The sequence below is a fragment of the Paroedura picta genome, chromosome 1 (assembly GCF_049243985.1).
Source record: "Paroedura picta isolate Pp20150507F chromosome 1, Ppicta_v3.0, whole genome shotgun sequence".
In the NCBI taxonomy this organism is placed as follows: Eukaryota; Metazoa; Chordata; class Lepidosauria; order Squamata; family Gekkonidae; genus Paroedura; species Paroedura picta.
Window position 1 is genome coordinate 53,494,082 of NC_135369.1, and position 25,437 is coordinate 53,519,518.

At 43.1% G+C, this 25,437-nt stretch overlaps 1 protein-coding gene across 2 annotated transcripts; it reads right to left on the bottom strand.

Moving 5' to 3' along the window:
- Positions 1–5,627: 5,627 nt before the first annotated feature.
- RD3 (RD3 regulator of GUCY2D) lies at positions 5,628–24,112 on the bottom strand. Of its 2 annotated transcripts, none has more exons than XM_077338570.1 (3): positions 23,972–24,112; positions 12,091–12,391; positions 5,628–8,556 (listed from the first exon to the last, which is right to left on the bottom strand). In XM_077338570.1, the coding sequence occupies exons 2-3, from the start codon at positions 12,384–12,386 to the stop codon at positions 8,259–8,261; spliced, it is 594 nt and encodes a 197-aa protein (XP_077194685.1). In that variant the 5' UTR covers positions 12,387–12,391; positions 23,972–24,112; the 3' UTR covers positions 5,628–8,258. The 2 variants fall into 2 exon arrangements, with proteins under 2 accessions (XP_077194685.1, XP_077194677.1); XM_077338562.1 differs by having other exon boundaries at positions 23,785–24,019.
- Positions 24,113–25,437: the final 1,325 nt, after the last annotated feature.

Here is a 25,437-nt window from a genome sequence, read left to right on the forward strand (position 1 = left end):
GTGTATAATCTTCTCTTTTAGAAGAAAATACAAATAAAATCCACTGCTTCTGAATTTAATCAAACTGTAAATTCACTATTATTTTTAAAAGTCTTGCTACACTAAGTACAGTCAACCTGAAGGCAAAGTTCAAGTGTTCCTGAGATTATATGGAAGCTAGGATGGGATTTCAAAGTGAAGTTAATGACTTGGTTGCCACACAAAATAGCAGGCATGTGTTTCCTTTTGCTGACAGTCAGTATATAAACTATGCAGTATCACATCTTTCCCCTCTCCTTAGTTTCTCGTTGTCTTGCCTTGTTTGTGATCTCAAAGTCCCAAAGCATATAAACATCAGAGCACTACTTGGTGGGAAGCTGGGGGAGGGGTGTCAGACATAAGGCTGAAGGTTCTTACACAGCCTGCAAGCAACTGGTGTGAGGGGAAAAAGGCAAGAGGTTGCTGCAGGGAGGGGGACGTGATTAGGTGAATATGGTGAGGGGTGTGTCTGTGTCACAGCCTGGCCCACCTCACTGGGTTCGTGGAGGAGTGAGTCCATTGTGCCTCCTTGAGATCTTCAGGGGCAGGATTGGGGAAGAGAGGAAAGAATGAATGAGAGATGGGTTGTAGCCATTCCCTAAGAGTTCTATCTGTATACAAAAAGTAGCTACTTAGTATGGAAGTGTAAGACAACTCCCTTTTATGTTATCCCTTGGAAGAGGAACCCATCTTGAATATGATTAAATACATACATTGGGGCTTCTGTGGTTTCCCCAGTAAATCAACTGTTTTCACTGCTAGGAATCAATTGCATTTGTTTGTTTTTTTATGTAAAAAACTAGTAGGAAGGCCCATTGCATCCAGAAATGCAGTGGGCTCTAGCGGCGTGGCTGGAGGCAGAAGGTGGGGGCATGAGGTGGGCAGGGAACAGGTCTGCATCTGGGAGGCCGTGGCAGGACGATCAAAGGTTGTGGGCAGTGTGGCGAGGGCCAAGCGGCTGGACGCAGCGAGGGCACAGCTGAGAGGCACTGCCGCCGCATGGCGTTGAGACAGCTGGCAGGCCATGTGGGCAAGTGTGTCCATGTGGGGAGGTGGACCACGACAGCGACGGGGCCCATAGGCGAGTGCGTGGAGTGGAGAGAGCGCAGAGCTATCAGACGGGGCCAATGGCGGAGGGCCGTTGGGGGAAGCATGGCAGTGGGGACGTCCCAGAGGAGCGGGTGGTGTTCAGCAGCGGGTGGTCTTACCGGGTGGTCCCTCAGTGGCATGGTGTGCGGCCGGGTGGCAGGGAAGGGCTTCAGTGAGCAGGAGCAGCCACTGCAGGTTGCCGCTCCAGGGGCCATGCGCGTCCGGATTGGCCTGCTGACCTGGACACCACCCGGATAGGGTGCCTGTCTGGGACTGGACAAGGCCGCCTGCATAGCTCTTTCAGAAATATAAGAGCCACTTATAGTTAAGATAATATTGTTAATTGGGTTTGCCTTTGTCTATTCTAAGGCATATATCCCTGGTACCTGGAATTATATTGTATGGCATACATGGCCCAGTTCAACAAAGTAGCATGTCAGATCTGGCCCTCATAACAAATAAGTTAGACAGTCCTGTGGGTCTTCTAGGCAAGGGACATCCAGAGGTGGTTTGCTCACATCTGAATAGTGGCCCAGGGTTTTCTCGGTGGTCTCCCATCCCAACATTAACCAGAGCCTAATCTATTTAGCTTCTGAGGTCTGACAAGATCTGGCTAGTCCTATCATCCAGGTCAGGGCAAGATACAGTACAGCAGTGGTCCCCAACCTGCGGGCCGCGGCCTGGCACCGGGCCGCGAAGGCCATGGCGCCGGGCCGCGGCTCCCTCTCCCCGCCCCCCCCCGCAGTAAAAAACTTCCCAGGCCGCAAGCTTGCGGCCCAGGAAGCTTCTTACTGTGGGAGGGCGGGGAGAGGGAATCAGGGTGTGGCCCGATGCCCTGCCGGTCCCCCACCTCGGAAAGGTTGGGGACCACTGCAGTACAGCATTTTTAAGTGTACATTTTCACAATTTTCATTTGGTGAAACAGTTAATGTGTAACACAAGAGGGCACCCTCTACTTGTACATGTATACTGGCTTTTTTTTTCTTAACAGCTGAAGCCGTCTTGATATCAAGTCAAGCCACTAGTCCACTAGGTCAGTATTTTATATTCTAAGTAGCAGTGGTTTTGTGGGAAAAGATCTTTTCATCACCTGCTACTAAAGCTGGGCTGTTTTGCATACTAGGCTTATCTCTGAGAATAATTATGAAGATCTTCCATAAATAGAACTTCCTTTAGAAGTGAGCTGATTTATCTGCTCTATCATCCACATTTTCTCAGATGAATATTATTCCTATCAAAATATAGTTTTGTTGAACTCTTGCTTAAGTGGCCAGGTTCTTCATACGCCAGGCTAGCTCACAACTGATATCACAAAATGGATATCTATCTGTCATGCGAGTATCTTTGTCTTCTGGGGAGTGAAGTGGCCACTCATGATAGTCTTTCCTTTTCTTCCACCTTCCCTTGGGTCTAAGTGGTATGCCAGCTGTCAGTTTTACCAGCAAGCTATGCTGCCTTTGATATCAGAAAAGAGATTGGGTTTGCTGCCAAAAGAATTTGCAAGTACCAAACATGGCATATATTATAATGCCAAGTGCTGTCTGCTGCACACAATTATTTGTCATGCAGATTCCAGATGAATAAAGACTGTATCTGGCATATGTACTATTGATCATTATTATGCAGTCTAGACATAGATGCACATTGAGGCATAGGAAATAATAACAGGCTTATTAAAATCATCTTTTTGGCCTAAAAAAGGCCTCATTAAGTTGATACAGAAACTTACAATGTGACTTTTTAAACACCATTTCTGGCATGTGCATTTTTTTAAGAACATGGCCTTGCAAGAATGTATTGATCCAAAAATGGCAGCAATTAAAGTTATTCCAACAGAGTGGTAGAGGACAGCAATTGACTTGGAACTACTTTGTTCAAAATTGCAAGTGATAACAGATGCCCTCCATGACAGAATATATTAACTGATACATTTGATTTAAGAGGTATGTTTGTGTCAGAGTCAATCACCAGCTTCATTCTTTAGTGATTTGCATAGTTTGATGTGCCAGCTTACATGGTCTCCTTTTATTTTGGACTCCTGCCGAATTTGATTCATGCTGTACACATAGTACAGCATAGTAGCCTAGAGAAATGCATCCATTGTTGAGAACCAGCAGTACTTAAAGCTATCACCTATATCAATTACATGAAAATATTATAAAAGCAATAATTCCTGTTCTAAAAAGGGGGGAAATATTGATAGCCATGTCAAGTAGCTCACTTTGTCCCTTCAAATTCCTAATATCCATCAGTCCACAGTTGGTTCAAATATACTGGGGGAGATGGTTACCTGGCCTGCAAAACTGTATTGGCTTCTACCCCTTTATGCCTCTGTAGCCTGTCTTTAGAGTTTAAGTAATCAGAGCATTTAAACTATGAGTGTATCTAACCTTGCTTTTCTATGTGGTGTGTAGTATAATTTGTGTAGCCTCTAATAAGGCCCACAGTGGATTTATACAGCCACAAGGTGGATCCTTCCACTCCAGAGTGGTGTGAAGGCTTCCTACAGCCTAAAAGCTTTCTTCAAACTTAAGTGACTATTCACTCCTGTGCAATGGCCATTTAAGTTGCAGAAAGGCTCCCTGGAGAACGGCTGAATTCTATTCAGTTTTTCCACTGGTGCAGAAGGAAGTATGGAGGCAGTCCACTTTGACCTCTGAAAAACAAAGCTGGAGAATGATGGGACCTACAGAGAGAGAGAAAAAAAAGCCTGTGTGACAGGGGGTTATAATAATGCTCGGCAGAATGGAATGGAGATTTAAACCTGGGCCTACCAGAACCTAGCCAGACACACTAGCCCGGAGGTAGTAAAACTGCAGCCATCCAGCCCCTGCCAGTGCATGCTCATGGGCTCATAGGAACTGTAGTCCATGGACATCTAGAGGGCCGCAGTTTGACTACCCCTGTGACTAGCCATTTAAATTGTTGCTTTTCTAAGATGTTACTACATCTGATAAGTACTTAGCATACCCATAGTCTCTGCTTCAGTAAGTGGGATTATATGTTAGGAAACATCCCTCATTTTAATTAGTGCTTTTAATAAAATACGGCAACATCAGAAGCAGTACGGAAGGTGCTAACAAATAGAGCAGTGAGCATAAATCAGTCCCACTGGAATAGAGGAGGCAGTCCTCCAGTGGCTGATCTCCATCCTCTAGGGTGGCAAACAGAGGGTCGCTATGGGGGATAAAAATCATGCCGCTTCAGCTCCTATGTGGAATTCCGAAAGGTGCAGTTCTGTCCCACAGTTCATTTAACATCTTCATGCGCTCTCTTGCCCAGCTGATCCGGGGATTTGGGCTTAGGTGCTGTCAGTATGCTGATGACAGCCAGCTTTATCTCCTGCTGGATGGCTGCCCGGATTCACCCTCAGAAACATTCACCAATTGCCTGGAAGCAGTGATGAACTGGCTCAAGCAAAGCTGCCTGAAATTCAACCCTTCCAGGACAGGGGTCCTGTGGCTAGGTAGGAAAGAGCCGGGTGAGGAAGCATGCTTGTCCTACCTAGCCAGTGCAGCTGGTGGTTGCACAATCTGCTAGGAACTTGGGTATGCTCCTCAATGCCTTGCTGTCTAAAAAGGCTCAGATCACCAGAGTAACTCAGCAGGCATTTTACCATCTTTGCCAAGCTAAACTACTAGTGCCCTTCTTGGCCCCAGAGCACCTGGCCACAGTGATCCATGCAACAGTCACCACCAAGCTAGATTACTGTAACTTGCTTTAGGCAGGTCTACCAGACACCTCCTCACTAGAACACCTTGGAGGGACCATATCGTCGCTCTCCTCTGTACCCTTTCAATTTTATCTACGTCCTTCTTGAAGTGAGGCCTCCAGAACTGCACACAGTACTCCAGATGTGGTCTGACCAGTGCCGTATACAGTGGGACTATGACATATTGTGATTTTGATGTGATGCCCCTATTGATACAGCCCAAAATGGCATTTGTTTCCATTAAAATATTAACAATTAACAATTAAAATATAAATAAATATCCAATAACTGATAAAATACAGAGTTCCATCCACCTTGGTCCCAGGGGTAGAGAAGGGGGGGGGGGGATGAATGTAGGGGAAGGCCCTTCAGTCTGCTATGGAATAGCATGCAGCGTGTGCAGTGGCCTCAGCCAAAGGCTTGGTGGAAGATCTCCATTTTATAGGCCCTGATCCCACTGAGGAGCTCATTCCACCGTCAGGACCAGGGTTGAAAAAACCCTGGTCTTGGTGAAGCCCAGATGCATCTCTTTGGCATCAGGGATCACCAGCCTGTTGGCATTGGCAGAGCATAATGCTCATCAGGGGACATTCTCAGGCAATCCCTTAGATACACTGGACCCAGACAATGGATGGCAAAGGTTAATACCAACATCTCTAACCTGATTCGGAATTCAACTGGGAGCCAACGCGGCTGCCAAAGAATCAATGTCATATGGATCATGAGCCAGTAATACTAGGAGGGGCAGTTTTAGAAATCTAATTCTAAATTAATTATAAATAATGAAAAGGCCACAGGCTGACCAAAATTAAAGAATGTATTTCAGAATTTAATACAATACACTTCACAAAGAGATACAAAAGTTGATCATGTGATTTGTTAGAAAATGGCTTTCCATGCTTGTAGGTTTCTTTGATGATTAACCTCTAAACACAACAGGGGGGGCACAAACACAAGACATCAAAGAAGCCAGTTCTACCCCAAAGACATAACGTTTTGAAAAGTGCCCGGTAGGCCACTAATAGCCTGAGAGGTTCAGCGGGGGCAGACTCTCTCTGACCTTCTCAGTGTCCACCTCTGTACCTTGAGAGTGAAGAGAGGAGATCCGTAAACCAAGACACCTCCCTCAGCTCCTGACTTTCTCTGCAAAAACCTCTCCTTATGTAAAAGATGGAGCTTAGAAAAGCTGTATAGCTTTGTGTATAAATATTCAGAGGCATAGAAAATAGCATAGCAAATGTATGATTGTCAACATTTTGATTTCTTTCTCTGCACCTGAGTTTAAATAGTCTATGTCAAGTGAGATGTAACACATGGAAGCCCTGAGTTTTGTTTTTAATTAATGCAGTTTGCTGGTATTTTGAGGGAAATTTTTTATCTGTTAAGATTGGTTAAAAAAAAAACATGTGCATCCACACTGTCTTGCTTTGCTTGTAGAGTTGAAACCTAAATCTAATAAAATAATTCCAGGAGGAATTTTGGCAGCAGCCTCATGGCCCAGACTAGCCCTCTCTCATCAGAACCCAAACACTAAACAGGATCAAGCCACAGTTAATACATGGATGGGAGACCACCAAGAAAGCCTGGGTTTGCTATGCAGAGGAAGGCAATGGCAAGACAAGTCTGCTCATTTCTTCCCTTGAAAGCGCCATGATTCTGAGGCTGCCATGCCTTGGTCTTGTCTAGACAGTACACATCTTCCGCCAGGCATATGGTTGAGGACGGGGCTGGCAAGATAGATATACGCCCCCCCCCCCCCCGAGATCTGAAGTGAATATCATCAGAACCTCCTTCTCCACCCCGCCATGTTGGGAATGTTTTATGTCTTTTAATCGGGTTTTAAGACATTGTGACCCACCACGAGTCACAAGGGAGTGGCAGGAAATAAATTGAAAATAATAATAATAACAATAATTCTTATTTATTACCCGAAGCACTTCAACCTTGGGTTCACCTTCAGGGGTCACCTGCTGATCTTAGAGATCAGACCTCTCAAATGTCAATGACAGCTGATCCCCAGCCCTGGCTGCATAAACCATTCCTGAAGCCTACAAATATGTTCATAGTAATCCATATTGCTGATTAGCAGCGGGGGGAGGGGGTTTTAGGGGAGGGGGTGGGTATGGGGGGGTTACTATTTTGAGTTATATATTTCAAATTTGTAATCATTGTGAGCCACTGCAAGCTAGCTGTGCCAAGAGCAGCAACATACAAATATATTTAAAAAGTATTCTGTGCTTGTGGCAGAATGAATCAGATCCCATCTCAGTTAGATCCTCCTAAAGTACCATTGATTTTAGTGGAAACTTCAAATACAACTTGCAACATCACTTTTTGCTACCAGTGGCGCTTAATTTTAGCCTAGATCACACCTTATGTGTGCAAAAGTAGGCAATGCAAAGATGCTGCTAATAAATATCTTGTTTAAAGTGAAGCCCTGGCTTTACTTAAACTAAAATGGATTAAAACGAGGTCAGGTTCAGAAATCCATTATAACTAGAATTGCATTTTGTGTGCCACATATACAGAAAACTGGGCAGCTTCCATGCATACCAGTGTTGTTCAGAAACAGAAATATATTTCTAGCAGCACACAGTGCTTTATCTCAAAGCAAGGGATGAGTACAGCTGCTTTAAAGCTGCACCACACAACTGGTACATTGCTCCTTCTGTCTCTCACCTAAAGGCAGAAACAAGGCAGAGAGGGCCCTTCGAAGACACCCATGTCATCGCCTCATGATCAACAAAACTGCATATGGGATGCTTCTTCACCAGGAGACATCCAGCACAGGGAAGAAACTGATTTTATACAGGGCCATGGGACACTGGAATAGGGTGGGACAGTCCCTCCACACCAGCCCCTAAGAGTGATTTTGATATTTCAGCGGAAGACACAAACTGGCACTGTTTGGAAAGCAGCACACATTGCCTGTCCTGACTTTATAAAAAGGTTATTCGTTATAGAGGGATTTACTAGAAGATTTTTCTACTGGGTTTCCACTCCACAATGGTATTTGTGGGACTCTGGGGATGCTAATTATTTTCTGGCAGGGACCACTGTGGTGAGTGTGCATCAGCTTCGGTTACTATGGACACAATGAGAAAGGAAGCATCTATAAAAAGGATAAATGGATACATGGGGCTGATTCTCATAACCACTTTAACCGGACTTCTTTTTCAATCTTTGGAAAACAAAATCACTAGGCTGAGCTGTATAGAATTTTTCTAGCCATACCATAGCACACAAAGCTGTCAACCTGTACTTCCAGATGTATGGCTTAAAAGAAGCCCCCAAAGTGCTCATGCAAATTCATCCACAGAAAAGGGCAAAAAGGGTCAACTAGACAGAAGACAAAAATGGCACACACACACACACAATTGGGTAATTAATAAATAAATACAAAGGCCTGACTCTAAAATCTTGTTACAAGTAAATGAAGTTAGTAATCCCTGGTGCTCCTGAACTCTGGCATGCTCCATACTCTCCTGGTTGGATCGGTGCCTCTCTCAACATCTTCTGAAATGGTCTTGATGTCACTGCTGAATGGTGAAATCCTGGAACGGGGCTTGAAAGTAGTGAGGGAAACGCTGGTTCTGTGTTTTGTGTTCCATTGCCTAGCAAGCTTCTTTGCCTCTTCTTCTTCTTTCATCTTTTCAAGAACATCATGTAGAGCAGAACGGAACAGCCGAGATACTTCAGATGCCTCCGGTTCATATTCAGCAATGAGTTGCCGGAATCTGAGGGAAGATAAAAGTCAGCTTATTTACAATGTTAGGATAAAGGGGAAGGAATCACTATTTGTGCTTTAATTCACATCTTACAACAAATTTAGACTTCCCTTAAGAGGGAAATGGAGAACGATTCTTTTTTATAATGTAACATTAGCTTCAGTCCAATTATAGTAAAGAACTATTAAGCCAGTCTACATTTTGCCACCCAGAATTTTTTAATGAATAATTATTTTTAAAGGTTAAATGACAGAAAGTAGAAACAAATTAATCGTTTTCTCAATGGGAGTGGGGGGAAGTAAGCAGTGGGATCCCACAAGCATAGTTATTAGGACTGGTGCAACCTAATTTGTCTGTAAGTTATCTGGAAATGAGGGTGATCAGAATAGTGACTAGGTTGGCAAATGACACAAAATTATTCCGTAGTGAAACCAAAGCTGATTGGGAAGAGCTCCAGGAGGAACTCAATAAATTGGGCGAATGGGCAACAAAGTAGCTCATGAAATTCAATGTTGGTGAATGAAAGGTAATGCACGCTGGAATTTTTAAACATCCCAAATTCAACTGTATGCTAATAAAGTCTGAACTTGCTGAGACTGAGATAGAAAGGGGCCTTGGGGTCATAGTAGAAAGCTCAATGAAAGTGTCAACCCAGTATGTCACCTCAGTGAAAATGGCAAATTCTAGTTTTATTTGGAAAGAGAAAATAAAACAGCAAATATTATAATGCTTTTGCATAAACATTTTATGTGGCCTCATTTGGAATATTGTGTGCAGTTCTGGCCACAATATCTCAAAAAGGACATTTCAGGCCTGGGGGTTGGGGAGGGGTACAAAAGAAGGCAACCGTGATGACTAAGGGGTTAGAATGTTTTTCCTATGAGGAAAGCTGTCATGAACTTCCAAGGGGCACAAAACAAGCTGAGACATTTCCTTACAAAAAGTCCAGAAGCTGTTTACTAAAGTCCACAGAGAGCACAACAGGCCACTTCATGATAGCTAGGCATTGTTAAGAATGGGGTGATAAAGAAAACCCAGGGTTCATATAAACAATTCCCTTTCCTACCATTTGCACACCAAATCTGAATCCAAAAGAACCAGCCTTTATCTTCAAGGAAAAATGACAACAAAGCTTTGACACCTAAGTGCCACAGAGCAAGACCATTACCTCACTAGTGATATAGTTGGGATTTGCCTTTTTTAAGGGCCAACTTTTTTGTCTGTTTCTGGCCACCATTCTGATTGGTTTGTGCATGCCCCCTTCTTCATCGCCATCCTTTCTCCCTGCTCCCTCCATCCCAAAGCATCTGATGTTTTTTAAAGGGGGCGATGGTGTTTCTAACTATTAAAAAAATAGCAGCAACCTTGTTTGTTATGCTGTAGTAGCGTTGTAACATAAGTTACTTTTTTTAAAAGCCACATTCAGTATACCTAGGGATTCAGTTTTATTCTATTTTATTATTCATAAACTTGTCTCATATTTTGTAAGGCCTATGGCTATATACCAATAAATTCTACTAGTAGTTATACAGTATACTTAGGGGGAAGGGGATCAAGGGCACAGTATGGTAGAATTAAAGTGTCATTGAAAGCAAAGGTGCAAGCAGATACCATTTTGCAAAAAAACCACAACATTTTAAGCCCCCATTAAAACAACATCTTAAAAACTTCATACAGAATTGATGGCAGTATATAATTTAGTAAAAATTGCATCCCACACAGCAAGCCCACTGGCTGATCCAAAACAGGCAGATGTAGCAGTTGGGATGATGTCACCAAGGGGCAGGTCATTTTGTGGATTCGAGGCCAGTCTAGTACTGGCCCTGGGCCCTAAGGGGAGAGGGGCACCCAAATGCAGAAAGCCCAAATGCAGGAAGCCTGATGGTGACTCGCAACATCCAATGGAAATCCAAAGCAAAGCTAAAACAAAGTATATCTCAAATGCAGAAATGAACCTAGTGAAACTATTTGGTCTTCAGAGATAACTTGCAAGCAGATACAGATAACACCATGAAGGACAGAATAACAAAACATCCTGGGAGTAGAACAATGGGAAGGTGGGATGGAGCCACCAGGAAACCAAGGCATAAGATCCCCAGGGGGTGCAGGCATGTAGCTCACCAAGAGAGGAGTGGAGGATACAATGCAAAAGGCTGAAGAGTTTGGGTTTTTTTTTCAGTTTAGTAAAGAAATTACCAGGGGAAGGGGATTTAACAGAAATTTACAAAATTACACATAGGATAGAAAGGAGAACTATTCCTCCTGCACCCCTAATACTAGAACTTGAGGGAACCTACCTAAACAAGCCACCACTAGAAACTCTACCAAGCTCCCCGCCTTCTGAATTCTGAGATTTCATCAAAAACCATTTGTCATTTCATGCCTAAGGGCCAAAAACTAGAATTTAAAAATAAATATTCTTGGGGCAAGGGAGAAGAATAGAATCAGTTGTTTGGAGAGCCAGCCACTATCTCTGCCATGGAATCTTGCTGGGTTACCTCAGGGCAGTTACACATTCTTAGACTAATCTATCTCAGAGTGTTTCTGAGGATAAAATGGAGGAGAGGAGACTAACATAATCTACTTTGGGTCTCCATTGTGCAGAAAGGTGGAATATAAAGGCTGTAAATAAAAAATATACATGGAGAAGAGAGAGCTGAAAAAAGTGAGTGGGTGGGTGGGTGGAAAGAGAAAAGGAAACATGGAAAGGGAAAATATGGATGTTTCTGGAAAGAAGGGGGAAGGAGGTACAGGAAAAAATGAGGTATCTCCTGCCAGTCCATGTGAGTTCTCCAACATGAAACTGGACCCAGCCCAGCACCCAGTGTTTTCCCAGGGAAAGCTGAAGGGAGATTGGCTAGTAAGGGGGTAAGGAGAGAACCAAGAAGGAAAAAGGAACAGGCTTTCAAGGAACGGGAAAAGGAAATATTTCAAGAAGGGAAAATGAGAGCCTTCCCTGCGAGTCCTTGCAGGCTCATTGTGACCATATAGCAGTCAACTTCTAGATCTTGGATTCTCTTTTAGAGCCATTTTCATATTCTAACCAAGTATGTGAACTGAATATGTCTCATCAGTATCACACGTACTCAGACACTCACCACTATAGTATTTCCCTCATTTTGCAAAACAAATTATATTGGGGAACAAGAATTATCCACTGTCATCAAATCTCAGGCCACCTGCAAAGGGATTTTCTTGTCACAGTCCTGGATTTTCATGGCAAACATAGCATATCATGGCTCAAGAATGTTCATTTGTAGACTGACCCACAATGAGTACAGCGTTGCCATTCTTGGATTATTTGGAATTACTATACATACTTTCAAAATGCACTGAGAGAAATAAATCATTGAAGAGTACTACTGAATTGATAATGGTACCAATTTATTTTATTATTTTGACTTCTAGGCCACCCTAGAAGTGAACAGGCTTGGGGTGGCTTACAATATATAAAACCACATTTAAAAGAATAAAACCATCTTAAAATTTAACAATGAGTTCCACAATATAATTACTAATAGATCACCAAAGACTTCACCATACCTGATAACAACTGGACCACAGTAGGAGGGATGGATTTTGGAACACAAGTCCTCCAGTTGCAGACGCTCCCCTGGACTGATATCATAGTTGTGCTTCTGGTAGCTAATCAGCCAGCTATAGTCCACACCTGTCTTTATCTTGCGGTACTCATTCTCTCGGTCCCGCAGCTGTTTCTCAGCTTCCTTAATTTGCCAGCCCAGCTCCATCATAAGGGTTTCTATCACCATTTCTGTTGGGCTTCTTTCGGACATTCGTCTTGGGGGTTCAGTCCATCTGAACCAAGAAGTCAGCGACATGGTTTCTGTAAAGGGCAAATTGGTCACAACATATTTACATTTTCAGCTGGAAAAGTCTTTTGCAGCTCTTACTGGGCCCTGATTCTATTTTCAGGAGTGGCAGGAAATAAAAATCCAAAATAATAACAATAACAATAATAATAATAATATTCAATCAACTTCAATGGGTTCCCCTGGGTTTAGCAATAAGAACATAAGGAGCCTTTAGTGCAATGTCCAACCAGTTGCTTTGGAAGACCAACAAGGTGTTGAGGTAGTTGTCAAGCATTGGGGAGGGGGCTTCAGAGATAGAAATGGCAGTATTGGTTCCTTGTTATTTTCAATTTTCATTACTTCTGATGTCTTAGATAACTGAATGCTTACAACTGGAAGCCACTATGAGCTTTGCAGGAAAAGCAATACAGAAGAATATTATACAAACACCCTAATAATATTTGACCAGTATCTTTATTTAGGAGCCAGAGAAAGCCTCACCATACAGCAGATGCATAAGAGGCCTCCTGTTTAATCCCCAGATCTAATCATCCTAACAGCAGGACATGTGATCCAAATCTACTATTTCCTGTTGTTCTTAGAATAATTCCATACACTGCAGGGCCAAAACGGGGGCTGGAAGTGCAGGTACTCAACTAATTTTGCTACCTGCATTAGAGGATTCTTCAGATGTTACATTTCCCTCCAGAAATTCACACAGGGAGTTTCATTCACATGTATGGAAATATCAGATGAACATTTAAGGCTGGCTCAAGTCTATCACGGCTCAAGTAGCTTTATTTGTAGACTGATCCACAATGAATACAGCATTCTCATTCCTGAGTTGTTTGGGGTTATTGTGAGAATACAATTGAGAGAAATAAAACACTAAAGAATACTACTGAATTGATAAGGATGCCAATGAAATTATAACCAAATACATGTCTGCAGTTTTCATGGTATTAGTTGTGACTAATTTCTCCTTAATTGCACCCACTAAACATACCGTAATCTAAGTAGATTCTAATTAAGTAAATATGGCTTCACATAGACAAAAGCCCTATCTGGAAAATACACCTAAAGCCATCAAATATCAGATATGTACGATTCTTCAAAACCATGCTAACCATTTGCCAGCTCACTTGTAGCATATGTGTACTTCCCTAAGAGTTTATGAACACCCACTGGATGCATTGGACTTGAGTATTGGGTAGGTAGATGAGTAGCTTCATTTGGATAGGAGAGTCACATTGAGCCAGAGAAGTGGGGTGGGAAGAGAATACCAAACTTTGTTTTCAGTCTTCCACATTTTCATCTCATGCTTCCTCCAGGATGCTCAGAGGCAGTTACCAGGCCTTAAATTACCCAGCAAGCTTCACAGCAGAGTAGAGATTTGAACTTGAGTGTCCTAGGTCCTTTCCATTACCAGGTGCTTTTCAACCTTAACGAGGCCAATTGCCCCTGGCCCTTTTCTTGTAACAAGTTGCGGTGTAGGGTGATGATGTTTGGCCCATTTTTATCAGAGCTGCACAGAAGGGGAAATGGACAGGAACAGGCAGCAAAACTGACACTACATTCTTTGTATATTATTTTCTATCCCTTTATTGTCAACAGGCAAACAATTCTTTATTATCATGTGATTACTACCTCCAAGTTTTTAATTTTAATTACTGGCTTTGGGGGTCTGATAAAAGTACACTTTTTATTTGGTTGAGAAACCATAAACAACTCTTCCTCCTAGACCACCTCTACAACTGGGCTTTATTTTGTGTATGTTTAACTCATTGACATACAAAGTTTCAGTATGACTTTTGTCCCTCAAATGGGACCAACTGGTGATTCTGGGAGATTTCCATCCTCTGTTCTGTCTAGGCATGGCTCACTTGCATTAATAGTTTTTACTAAATATTTCTCTATAATGTGCAGGCGTTTTTTATTGGATCTGGAGGAGTAATGCCATGTAAAATAAGAGGTGATGAATAAATGGATCCTGCCAAAGGGAAAGAACTGGACCCTTTGTTTTTTGCCATCCTCCAGTGGTAGATCCTAAAGGCCTAAAACTGTATTTTCACAGCAGCTTCAGATGTCATTGCGAGTCATACAGCATTTTTTATATCTTGAAAGATGAGTCAGATTCTCTAATAAAAGCCTTTTATTGCAATTCTAAACATATTCAAATGTCATTCCAAACTTCTCTATGTTACTACGTTGGCTCTTAATGATCTGTCACAGAACAAAAGACTTCCAACATCCACGACCAGTGGAAGAACAATAGCTTTGAATATGGAGTAGTGGGATGCATGTCAGTGAGTAAGTGGATGTTTTGAAACTTCAGGGACAACATGATATGATCCTTGGAGCTCTTTGTAACTACTGTATCAGTAAATGCATCATAAGCACACCTATAACGATACCAGTAAATGTAACAGCAAGTAAGCTTGGAGCTCCTATAGCTCAGGAATCCAGCAGAACCTTATCCAGGATAAGCTTTGGTAAGTCAGATCTCACTTTATTCAATGTGGTTCAGAAGCTTCTGAACACCATGTGCCACTTCTCCCCTACAAAGCAGTGCATGCCGGGTGTACTTTCCAGGAGAAGTGGCAGGCAGGAAAGGAGGTGGAGAAGTGGCAGGTGGATGGACTGATACCCAATCTTTAGCCCACCCACTGACCTCCTGCAACTCTCCCAACTTGTGCCACTTTCTTCTCAGCTAGGATTCCAGTCCGATGTTTCTATCACAAAAACTATATACCATGCTTATTTTATTGTGGAGATAAACACTTAGCAATTCCCCAAAGTTGATGCTTTTCTGACACCTATGCGCCTCATTTAAAGTGATGTCTACATGCATTTAGAATGCTCCTGCATTAAGCACCACATGTTAAAAATGAACACACTTCTTCTCTACAACATGTATCTATGTGGGTTTCTTCACTATTTGGCACACTACAAAAGCACACAGAGATGAAGCCAGAAGCTGACATGAAAGACTTTGAGAGCCACTGCAAATCATAGGGATTGTTTTTAGATGTTTTATATATTAGGGGTTTTATGGGGTTTTTACATGTTGTTACCCGCCACGAGCCTCAGGGGAGCAGCGGGCTAGAAATCCAACAATAACGACAATAATAATAATGGCTTCTGGGTCAGTTAGGACAGAACTAGGGACATAATAACCCATTCACCAACAGTCAGGTCAGTGGGTACAAATTCATAAACCATTGAGCTTCAACAGAGGAAAACAGAGAAATACCACCAGGAGGCAAATGTTTAGGAGAAATTGCAACTAAATGAACTTTAATAGAAGATTTTAAAGACCAGCATCCTTCAAGCACAGCAGATAATGCAGGACATCTGAAACTGAACAGGACTGTGAGACTAATTGTTCCATAGCCCAAATCATTAGATGTTCCCATTTGCACTTATATGACCACAGCCTTGAAGGTTTCCTTGATGCTAAGAGAACATGAGAAACTCTAATGCTGGTATTCCCAATCAGTGGTCTGCAGACCTCCCTGGGAGCAGGATTCATATGGCCTTTCCACTCCTGCCTGAATGGATTTGGCCACAAGCCGCCTCTGCCAGAAGGTTTGGTGGGTAGGCTGTGGGTGTAAACATCAAAGGAAAGGAGTTCTTTGTGGCATGGTATGAGCTGTCTTCTTAGCCCATGCCCTTCTTTCTGACCTCCATGAGGTGGAGCCATCATAAAGGTATTGGTTAGTTTATTAAACCATTTATATCTTGCCCTTGCTGATGGTTCAAGTCAGTTTACAATAGCAGAAGTAGTAAAAGTCTCTCCTGGCACAAGTGCCACCTGCTAATCCAACAGTAAGCCTGAGTCCAAGAACATCCCCCAAGGTTCATGTGTATTTGCTTGACATGCTCATCTACAGCTGCAAGGATTCCCAAAATGCAATACAGCTTGAGACTTCATTAATTTGCACACTGGGAAGTAAGTTTCCCCTGCTCTTCAAGCAGAGTTATATAATCAGTTACTTAACCTTCCCTGGGAGCATAATGCTACACTATACTTAAATTGCCACTTTTGAAGGGAGCTTTGGGTTTGGGATTTGGTGTAGGGAAGTGATGAGCAGAAAAAGAGCTATGCATCATTTTCCTTCCTATCACACTAGCTCTGTTCCATGTATGCACATACAATCCTCGTATCATGTACACTGGATTTTTCTTTTTATGTGCATTGAGTAATTCTCATGTTACATTCAATGCATGTACACCTGAATGTGTGATACCATTTCCACATGTATCTAGGTGTTGGTTCCCAGTTTCATTTGTAAAGTGAACTAACATTGGCACTTTCTTATAAACAGATGCCCTCACAAATATGCAAGATGCAGATTGTACATGATTCTACTATAACATGTGACCTGGGCTAATTTTGGTCAGTCATATGGACTTTTTGTAGTGATGCCATGTGGGAGGGGGGGCTCTCCTAAATCAAGAGGAAGGAACTGGAAGAAATCAACAAAACTTTAATATATGAGCACTGAAACCCTTTTACATAAAAATGCACTGCATCCTTCTGAAACAATTATTCTTTCAAGAGTTGATGCAATAAATATTTCAGCCCAAATATTTACTTTTTCAGTTGGCATCTGATGAGCAAAAGTAGTGGCTCTTAATATGGAGGCTAAGTACCCCAGGAGTCGTAGTGGTGAAGTTTTACAAGAGGTCCACAAATCCAAATGCTAGCTGAGGACTGTCATTTCAATCCTTTTGTCATTGTGCATTTTCTCAAACAAGAGACACTAATAATGCAATTACTATAATGTAATGTAATGTAATGTAATGTAAGTACTATAATGTAGTAATAATGTAGTATAATGTAGTATAATGTACTATAATGTATAAAGAGAGCCTCTTGTGGCGCAGAGTGGTAAGGCAGCTGTCTGAAAGCTTTGCCCATGAGGCTGGGAGTTCAATCCCAGCAGCCAGCTCAAGGTTGACTCAGCCTTCCATCCTTCCGAGGTCGGTAAAATGAGTACCCAGCTTGCTGGGGGGTAAAAAGGTAATGACTGGGGAAGGGAATGGCAAACCACCCCGTATTGAGTCTGCCATGAAAACGCTGGAGGGCGTCACCCCAAGGGTCAGACATGACTCGGTGCTTGCACAGGGGATACCTTTACCTTTACCTTTACCTATAATGTAGGAGTTCTATGAAGTGCTTTGATGCTAAAACATGTTCCTCATACTTGAGAAGACTGGGAACCACTGCCCTAAACCTCACACAGACTGTGTTTATGAACACAAAGATTTTTCACTTCAGTTCAGTTACAAACTCACTAGATGAGCCTTTATGCTCTCATCCCATCTTCAATACAGGCCTGGTAATTCTAGTATACCTCACAGGATTGTTGTAAAGGTCACCAAGGTAAAGTACTTGAAATACATTAAGAAGAAGATTCTCAAAGCAGCTTACAATCACCTTCCCTTCCTCTCCCCGAAGCAGACACCCTGTGAAGTAGATAGGGCTGAGAGAGCTCTGAGAGAAACTGTTCTGTGAGAACTGCTCTAAAAGGGCTGTGACTAGCCCAAGGTCATCCCAGCTTGCTGCAAGTGAAGGAGAGGGGAATCACACCCAGCCTACCAGATTAGAAGCTGCCACTCCTAACCACTACACTGAGCTGACTCTTTAAAAGTTTGGAAGTGTGCTAAATGAACACTATGCATGATTAGAGACACAAGATGCCGGGAAAGCAAGGTTGGATTTTTTTTTTAATCCATGACATTTTAACAAGCCTTTAGAAGTGGCAGAAACTAGAGGCAGTCAAAGCTAACACTCCATTTCTCTTTGTGTTAGGACTGGTTACATCACAAAACACTGTGCCAACAGAAGGATCTTGGTGACGCCTTTCAACATCAGGGATGCTGAAGTAAAACTTAAAGATACATTATTGACTCACTGTAATCCTCAATTAGTGTAATTAGAAACTGTAGTTACAAGGCATTGAGTCAAAGATTCACATTTAGCTTCATATCTTTTGTACTACATGCTATTAAAATGGATCTGTGGTGCTATTTCAAAACAGCTTATTGTGTTATGTGTAATGTATATACTACTTTTCTTGCACTATACATTACAGTTTCTCTGTAGTAAGGTTGTCAAGATTTTATATGGATGATTGATGACAATACTTAAGTCATGAAAGATACAAGTGTTGACCGGTCCCCAGTGATAAAAAGGTTGGGGACAACTGCCCTTGATGACTTCCCATCACTAGGCCCATAATATGAACAGCCAGTCATAGTATTATTGTTTCACTCAAGAGGGTGTTTCCACATAAATAATGTCCAAAAAGCAGCTCATACTGACAAAACATGTCATGACAAGCAACAGTATAATGTCATGGCTGGTGATAGAAGTCACCAAACAGAACATTTTTAGCAGCCTGGAAATGTTGACCTACACAAAAATATCCTCCATTTACAATCCTAGCCAAATGGCAAAAAAGAAACCGTAATCTCTCCTGGAAAATGTAGGAGAAGTAATGGGGGAAGGGGGTGGTGGCATTGAACCTTTCTGGGAAAGTTCTATCAAAGTGTACATTTTGTTCCAGAGCTCAACCTAAACCTGACTGAAATAACTCTAGATCAGACTTTCTCAACTTTCTCAACCAGGGTTTCATGAAACAAGAGGGGTCTTGAAGGCCCTGGAAGAGTTTCCTGAATGGGTGGGAGTTAATTTTCTACAGTTTTTAAAAATCCCTTAAACATTTACTGGGTGATATGATCATATATGGTCTTGTTGATCTTCCCCCTCTCCAAAAATTGCTAATGATTGGCCTGGAGGAGGTGGAAAGGGGAGGGGCCCTGGGTGGGTGTTTACACAGCTATGCTTTCCAACCATATTCTACATGATCATGCCACTTCTGGGGTTTCTCAAAAACCTGAAGAAAATGCTTTATGGATTTCTCAATGGTAAAAAAAGTTGGAAAAGTATGCTCTAGATATTCAGTTTCACCCCCAACTGCTTGAAGCTGGACAACCACCACCCACTTAAGCACACTCCTCAGAAAAAAGGTATTAACAATATTATCAATTGCCAGTAATTTTGGATTCTCAGGATATAATCAGCATTTTTTTATTATAAAAAATGAAATATAGCCTTTTTATGCTTCAGCTCTCCTTGTTTCATGGATGCATGTAGGGTTTTGGAGGAGCAAGAGTTGAGTGAGGTAGTAATAAGTTGCACTTCTCCAATCAAGCTTGTCAGCATCATACTATCCAACAAAACTTGACGAGACTTTGTTGTATAGCTCTTGTAAAGTCCAGGTCAACATGGATATGACCAACTTTATCCTTATCCATTGTTGTTCCTCTATATTTGTGAAACAGCCTAGGGGATGGGACGTGTCCAACTGTCCAAGTTGGAATAGGGCCAATCAGGGTGCAGCCAGATTTGCCCTGATTGGCCCTGCCCATGCAGCTCCCACCCTCCGTCCCTGGACTCTAGCCTCTTTGCTCTCAGACGCCTCAGTGCATGGAGCCAGCAGCAGGTAAGGGGAGAGGGCTGTGGTAGAGGGCTTGCTGACGAGGGCCTGACGGCCTGCTAAGGAACTCTGTCCTGGCCCTGCTAACGAGCTGCCCAGCTCCCTGCCCCACTTGATCTGGCTGCGAGCTGCCGCCCAAAGCCACCTTAAGCTGCCTGGCCAGGGGCCAGAGGAGGGGATCCTTTCAAGGCCCATTCTAGTCTGTTAAATATTTTGCAAACTTGTCTCAGCAAACTCCTGAGGAAATATTATCAAGGTCCATACAGCAAACTGCCCAAGCTATTTCCATATTCCCTAGGTTGTTAGGGGCTTCCAACAGGAATGTCAGCCATGACTATCCTTAAATTCCCTGAGGAATTCATTTATCATTTAGTCTTCAAGGGTGGGCCAATATAATAGGTATTCCAGCCCCCCCCCCCAAACCATATCCTAACCAGATGGCAACATCATGATGGTGACCTTTCCACTAACCATTAGCAAAGTGATGTCCAAAAGGGCAGGACATAATCCATTATAAAACTCCACTTTCATGTGCTTTAACATAGCTGACACAGGACCATCAGACTGAAAATGTTGTTCAGTGTCATGAAATTAAATCCTGATTTTTGGACAGCTTAGTTGCACACTGATTAGATGTTAAATTTAAATGAAAGCATCATCACATGGTCTTCAGACCCTTCCATCATGACCTAGTTAGCTAAAGTACTTTGATTTAGACTGAGTGAATTTATTTGAAGTCAATAAAATTAAATCAGCTTAATGCTCACGTTCACGGGATATGATGAGCTGGGGAATCTAAAAACTAACCAATTCTCAATCTGTATAATCTAGCTTCACCGAGTCATGGCCTTAGGGACAAGATTCTACTGAATCATAATCTTAATCATGCTCCACTGGAACATGACAGATTACAAATAACTGGGTTCTCTGACACAAGTATTTAGGCTGCAACAAGAGTTATATTGCTGTAGGTTCCTACAACTGAAGGGCAAAGTACACATTATATGTAATGACACTCCAAATATTGTAGTTCGCACTGTCTTTCGCTGCTTATCAAATAAATATTAGGCATACAGAAATTAATTGACAAATCTGCCTGCAGAATATTTTTTTTAAAGATTCAAGAAAAACAGAGGGACATAGAAGGATATGGATAGAAGTATGCACCGATTACATAGGGCTAAAAGAAGAGAAAAATAAAGAAAAGACTATACAGAGGTGAGGTGAAGAAAAGCCGAATTTTGATGTGGAGCACATCTTCTGGCGGGCCCCCTGAAACGGAAATGGCTACAGATGTAATGTCCATAGTCCCATCCCAGGGAGCGCACCAGAAGAGGCGGAGAGGCTGCCAGTGGAGGAGACCATGGCAGTGGCCGCTCTGCCACTGCCTGTCTTCCAAAGCCAGTCCCACCCTCAGAAAAGTGGGATTGACCTCGTAAGACAGACGAAGGGAGAGCAGCGAGGCTCAGCATTGAGCCTTGCTCAGTGCTCTGCAACCACTGCCCACCTTCCGAGGGTGGTCTCGCCCTCAGGAGAGCAGGAATGTCCTTGGAAGATGGGCAGCAGAGGTGGCTGGCAAGGCCCAGTACCAAGCCCCCCTTGGTGCTCTGCTGCCACTGCCACCCATCTTTTGAGGCTGGTCCCACCCCTCAAGAGAGTGGGAATGGCCTCAGAAGATAGGTGGCAGTGGCAGCGCAACCAGTGAGGCTCAATACCAGTCCACACCAGCCACTGCCTCAGCCATCATGTGGAATTTGTTCCACATAATGGCCACGATGCTGCTTGTTGGAAAAATTTATTTGTATGCTGCTTTTTGCTACCCAAAGGAGTCTCAAAGCAGCTTACAATTGCCTAGCCTTCCTCTCCCCACAAGGCTCCCTGTTAGGTAAGTGAAACTGAAAGAGCTGAGAAAATTGTAACTGTCCCAAAATCACAAGTCCAGGAGTGGGGAATCAAACTAAGTTATCCAGATTAGAGGCCACCACTCTTAACCACTACACCAGAGTTCCTCAACCAGGGTTTCATGAAACCCTAGGGTTTCTTGACAGCCGTGGAAAGGTTTAATTTTGTACATATTCTAAAAGTTCGCTAAACATTTATTGGGTGATATGACCATATATGGCCATGTTGACCTGCCCCCCCCATCCCAAAATGGCTAATGAAGTGCCTGGAGGGCTGAGCATGTACACAGCTATGCTTCCCAACCATATTCTCTATGATCACACCATGTCTGGGGTTTCTTGAAGCCTGAATGATTCAGAAGTTTGAAAATGGTAAAGAAGTTGAGAAGGGCAACACTACACCAAGCTGGCTCTCAAAACACAACCAAAGGTTTATTCCTCAATATAAAATGGAACATTTGATCCAAAAAAGGAAAAGCCAAAATACAATGAGAAAGAGAACCCAAAGTAAAAAAGAACATCAAACAGAACATGCAGGATGTATTATTAAAAATTTTGTCTAAGAGGACCAAAATAAAAGGCCTGATAGCTATCTGAAGAACAATTATTGCAAGAAAAGGCACCGCAAGAGAGATAATAAATAGCAAAGGGGAATGTGCTTACTGAATTCAAGAAGTAATAGTACTCCCTTTTTCATACACATATACACAGTTGAAGGGAATTAGCTATATACTCATTATAAGCAATAGCCCTTTGTAAAAGATTCTATGACAATTATGCATACGTTATTTAAATTCAACACAGAGAGGGGGAAAAATAGTGTATTACTCTGGACAAACTGAACTTTGGCCTGGGAATCAAGTCCTAGTTGTGCCATAACCAGATAATCTTGGGCGAATTCTGCCTTTCAGAGGTAAAGAATAGGAACCTGCACGGAAATGCTGAGAAGTATGATATTGAATCATTTGTGCTCACTGCTGCAGAGATTATCTACTCTGCTTGTGGACTTTAGCCGTGCTGACCTCCTATCGAGGTCAGGGGAAAGGATGCCACTGAAGCAGTGTCCCCTCCCAAACAGGTATTAGACAGTCAAAGCAGGCAGTAGCAAGCATGTATTAAGAACCCTTCCTCTGTATCCCATGCTCATTAGTGTACACCAGATCCTGCCTGCCAGTCAAATGTTCCCATGTTCCAAGCATCCAATGATGACCCGTGCATACAAAAGCGCCATTCTCAGCCACTATCCCCAAGTAATAGTAAAGATACTTGGACTTCACTGATTCTGCTGCTCACTCAATAAAGTATTAAAAGTTCTTAGAATACTCCCACACGAGAAGAAAAACTCACCATTTGTTGCACAAAGTTATTTTAAAAGTTTAGTTGAAGAGAAAAACCAGTGTAAAGCTGTAACATGAAGTCTTCCTCATAGTAGCATCCAATATCCCAACAGAGGGTGCCAGAGAGCAACGAAATACAGGGACGGTCATACAACACACGCATAGTACTAACCAGAAATAGTAAAGCTGCACCCATATTACATTTATCTACACACATCCGTAAGTGGCCAGGAGTCTGCATTTTGCAGACTAACGTCTGCAGGCACGGATGATATTTCTGGCTGCCACAGTGACGGCTTCGGTGTTTCCAATCCAACCCGTTTTAACATGTGAGGACCTGCGTTCCCTTTCTCGTTCGATCTCTATCCCACACCTACCCACCCCCCCTTAATCCGAAATGTTCGTTCAGAATTAAGCTTCAGCAACTTAATTGTAATGAAGTGTTATTCGAATCGCATCCTTACACCATTAAAAAAAAAAACAACCACCCATTTTCACACTGCAAATCTGCAACCATGTGGGATCCCCACCAGTGCATGCTATGGATTCAGACGCAGCAGGAGTATACAGGGGTGATGCCAAAACCAACCCCTCCGCTCTCCGTCCAGGGAGCACATCCCGCCCCTCTTTCCCCAACTTTGCGTTATCCTCGAGACGCTCCGAGAGCCCCTTTGCTCACCTGGTGCCTGCAAGACGCTGAGAAGGGAGCCCCAAAATCCAACCCGGGGAAGTGAAGAAGCGAAACCCGGAGGCTCCTTTTTGCCAAGACAAGGAGACCGTTCCGCCACTGGCGGCCCGGCCCGGCCAAGCCTCCCACCCGGTGGCGAAGCAAGCTCCGCTACTAGTTGCCTACCTAGTCGCCTTACCGGTAAAGTCTGGGCGTGTCGGAGTGCACTCTCCGATGAACCCCCATTGCCCGGCTGCTGATTGGCAGTTGCTATAGTGATTCCCCTAAGCCTCTTTATCTGCGGCGGGAGGGGATTTGATGGGTCGACTGAAGGCGCAAGGACATCGCTGGGGAAGGAAATACCCGGGGGACGGCAGAGAATGCCCCCGGGGGGGGGGGAGCGCCCTGCGCCCTGTGCCAATATAAGGGGGAAAACGGGGGGGGGGGATATCTCCACAGGACTGCAAAGGAAGTTCCCAAACTTGGAGTTGGTGGCTCAAGTCTGTAAGCCCTACCCTACATTACCTCGTAGACCCACGTATAGCATTGTTCTTTAGAAGAAGAGGGGAACCAAAATATAATAACATCATACAACAGATCTACAGCAGAGATACACTTGAACTCAGTTCTCCAAAAATAAAATTCAACCTTGCTATTTGGATCACACTAATTCACTTATTTCTCAGTACATATTCCTGGTCCACTCTCTGTCAAGTCTTGGTAACAACATGTCCTGGAATCACTTTGTTTCACTATTACCCTATAACATAGGTCACTGTTTTCCATTTTAAATAATTTAAATATATTTTGATGTGCCGTACATCATATGGAGCAGCATCCAGTTTTTTAATCAAAACTGCTGCTGAAAGTGTATTATTATTATTATTATTATTATTATTATTATTATTATTATTATTATTATTATTATTTAGATTTCTAGCCCTCCACGAGCCTTATGGTGGGTAACAGTATATAACCCCCCCGATAAAAACCACTAATACATAAAAACCATCCTAATACATAAGTACATCAACCAACCCAACATGGCGACATTACCCAAGGAGGAGACCAGGGATAGCCTGAAAGGACTGCAGAAGAGGGGACCCGATCTCACCAGGTGGCACCGGCCTCAGCCATAAGCCTGGTGGGAGAGCTCCTGGTGGAAAGCTGGTAAATCCTGCAGGGCCCACAGCTCTTCCGGGAGCTCATTCCACCAGGTAGGGGCCAGGGCCAAAAAGGCCCTGGCCCTGGTCGAGACCAGATGCACCTCCCGGGGGCCGGGAACCACCAACAAGTTAGTCCCCATGGAGCGTAATGCCCTGCGGGGTGCATAGGGCATCAGGCCATGTAGAGTCTAGACTATGGGCAGAAAAATTAAGTTCCGAGGATGACTTTAAAAATACAGCAATATCCTGCTCTTACTTCCAAGAGCCAATGGAACCAACCATATTACCTACCTTCAAACCATACTTTAAGCCTAGTTTAATTTGGTGGCCCCTGGGAGAATCTACCACTGCATCTATCACTGACATGAAATTTGCCTAAGATCTCCAAGTCAAAGTTCCCACATATATTCAGGCACACAAATACAAACCTGCAACAAAGGTAAATGATAAGAATGAATTGATGAAGACAGTGTGCCTTTGGCAGAGCATCGATGATCTG

What these genes read in the sequence shown, in the direction of transcription:
- RD3 (XM_077338570.1), bottom strand. Translation starts at nt 12,386, where the DNA reads ATGTCGCTGACTTCTTGGTTCAGATGGACTGAACCCCCAAGACGAATG. An exon ending in TGTGGTCCAGTTGTTATCAG is followed by an intron (nt 8,557 to 12,090) that starts GTATGGTGAAGT and finishes ATCTTCCCTCAG; the next exon opens with ATTCCGGCAACTCATTGCTG.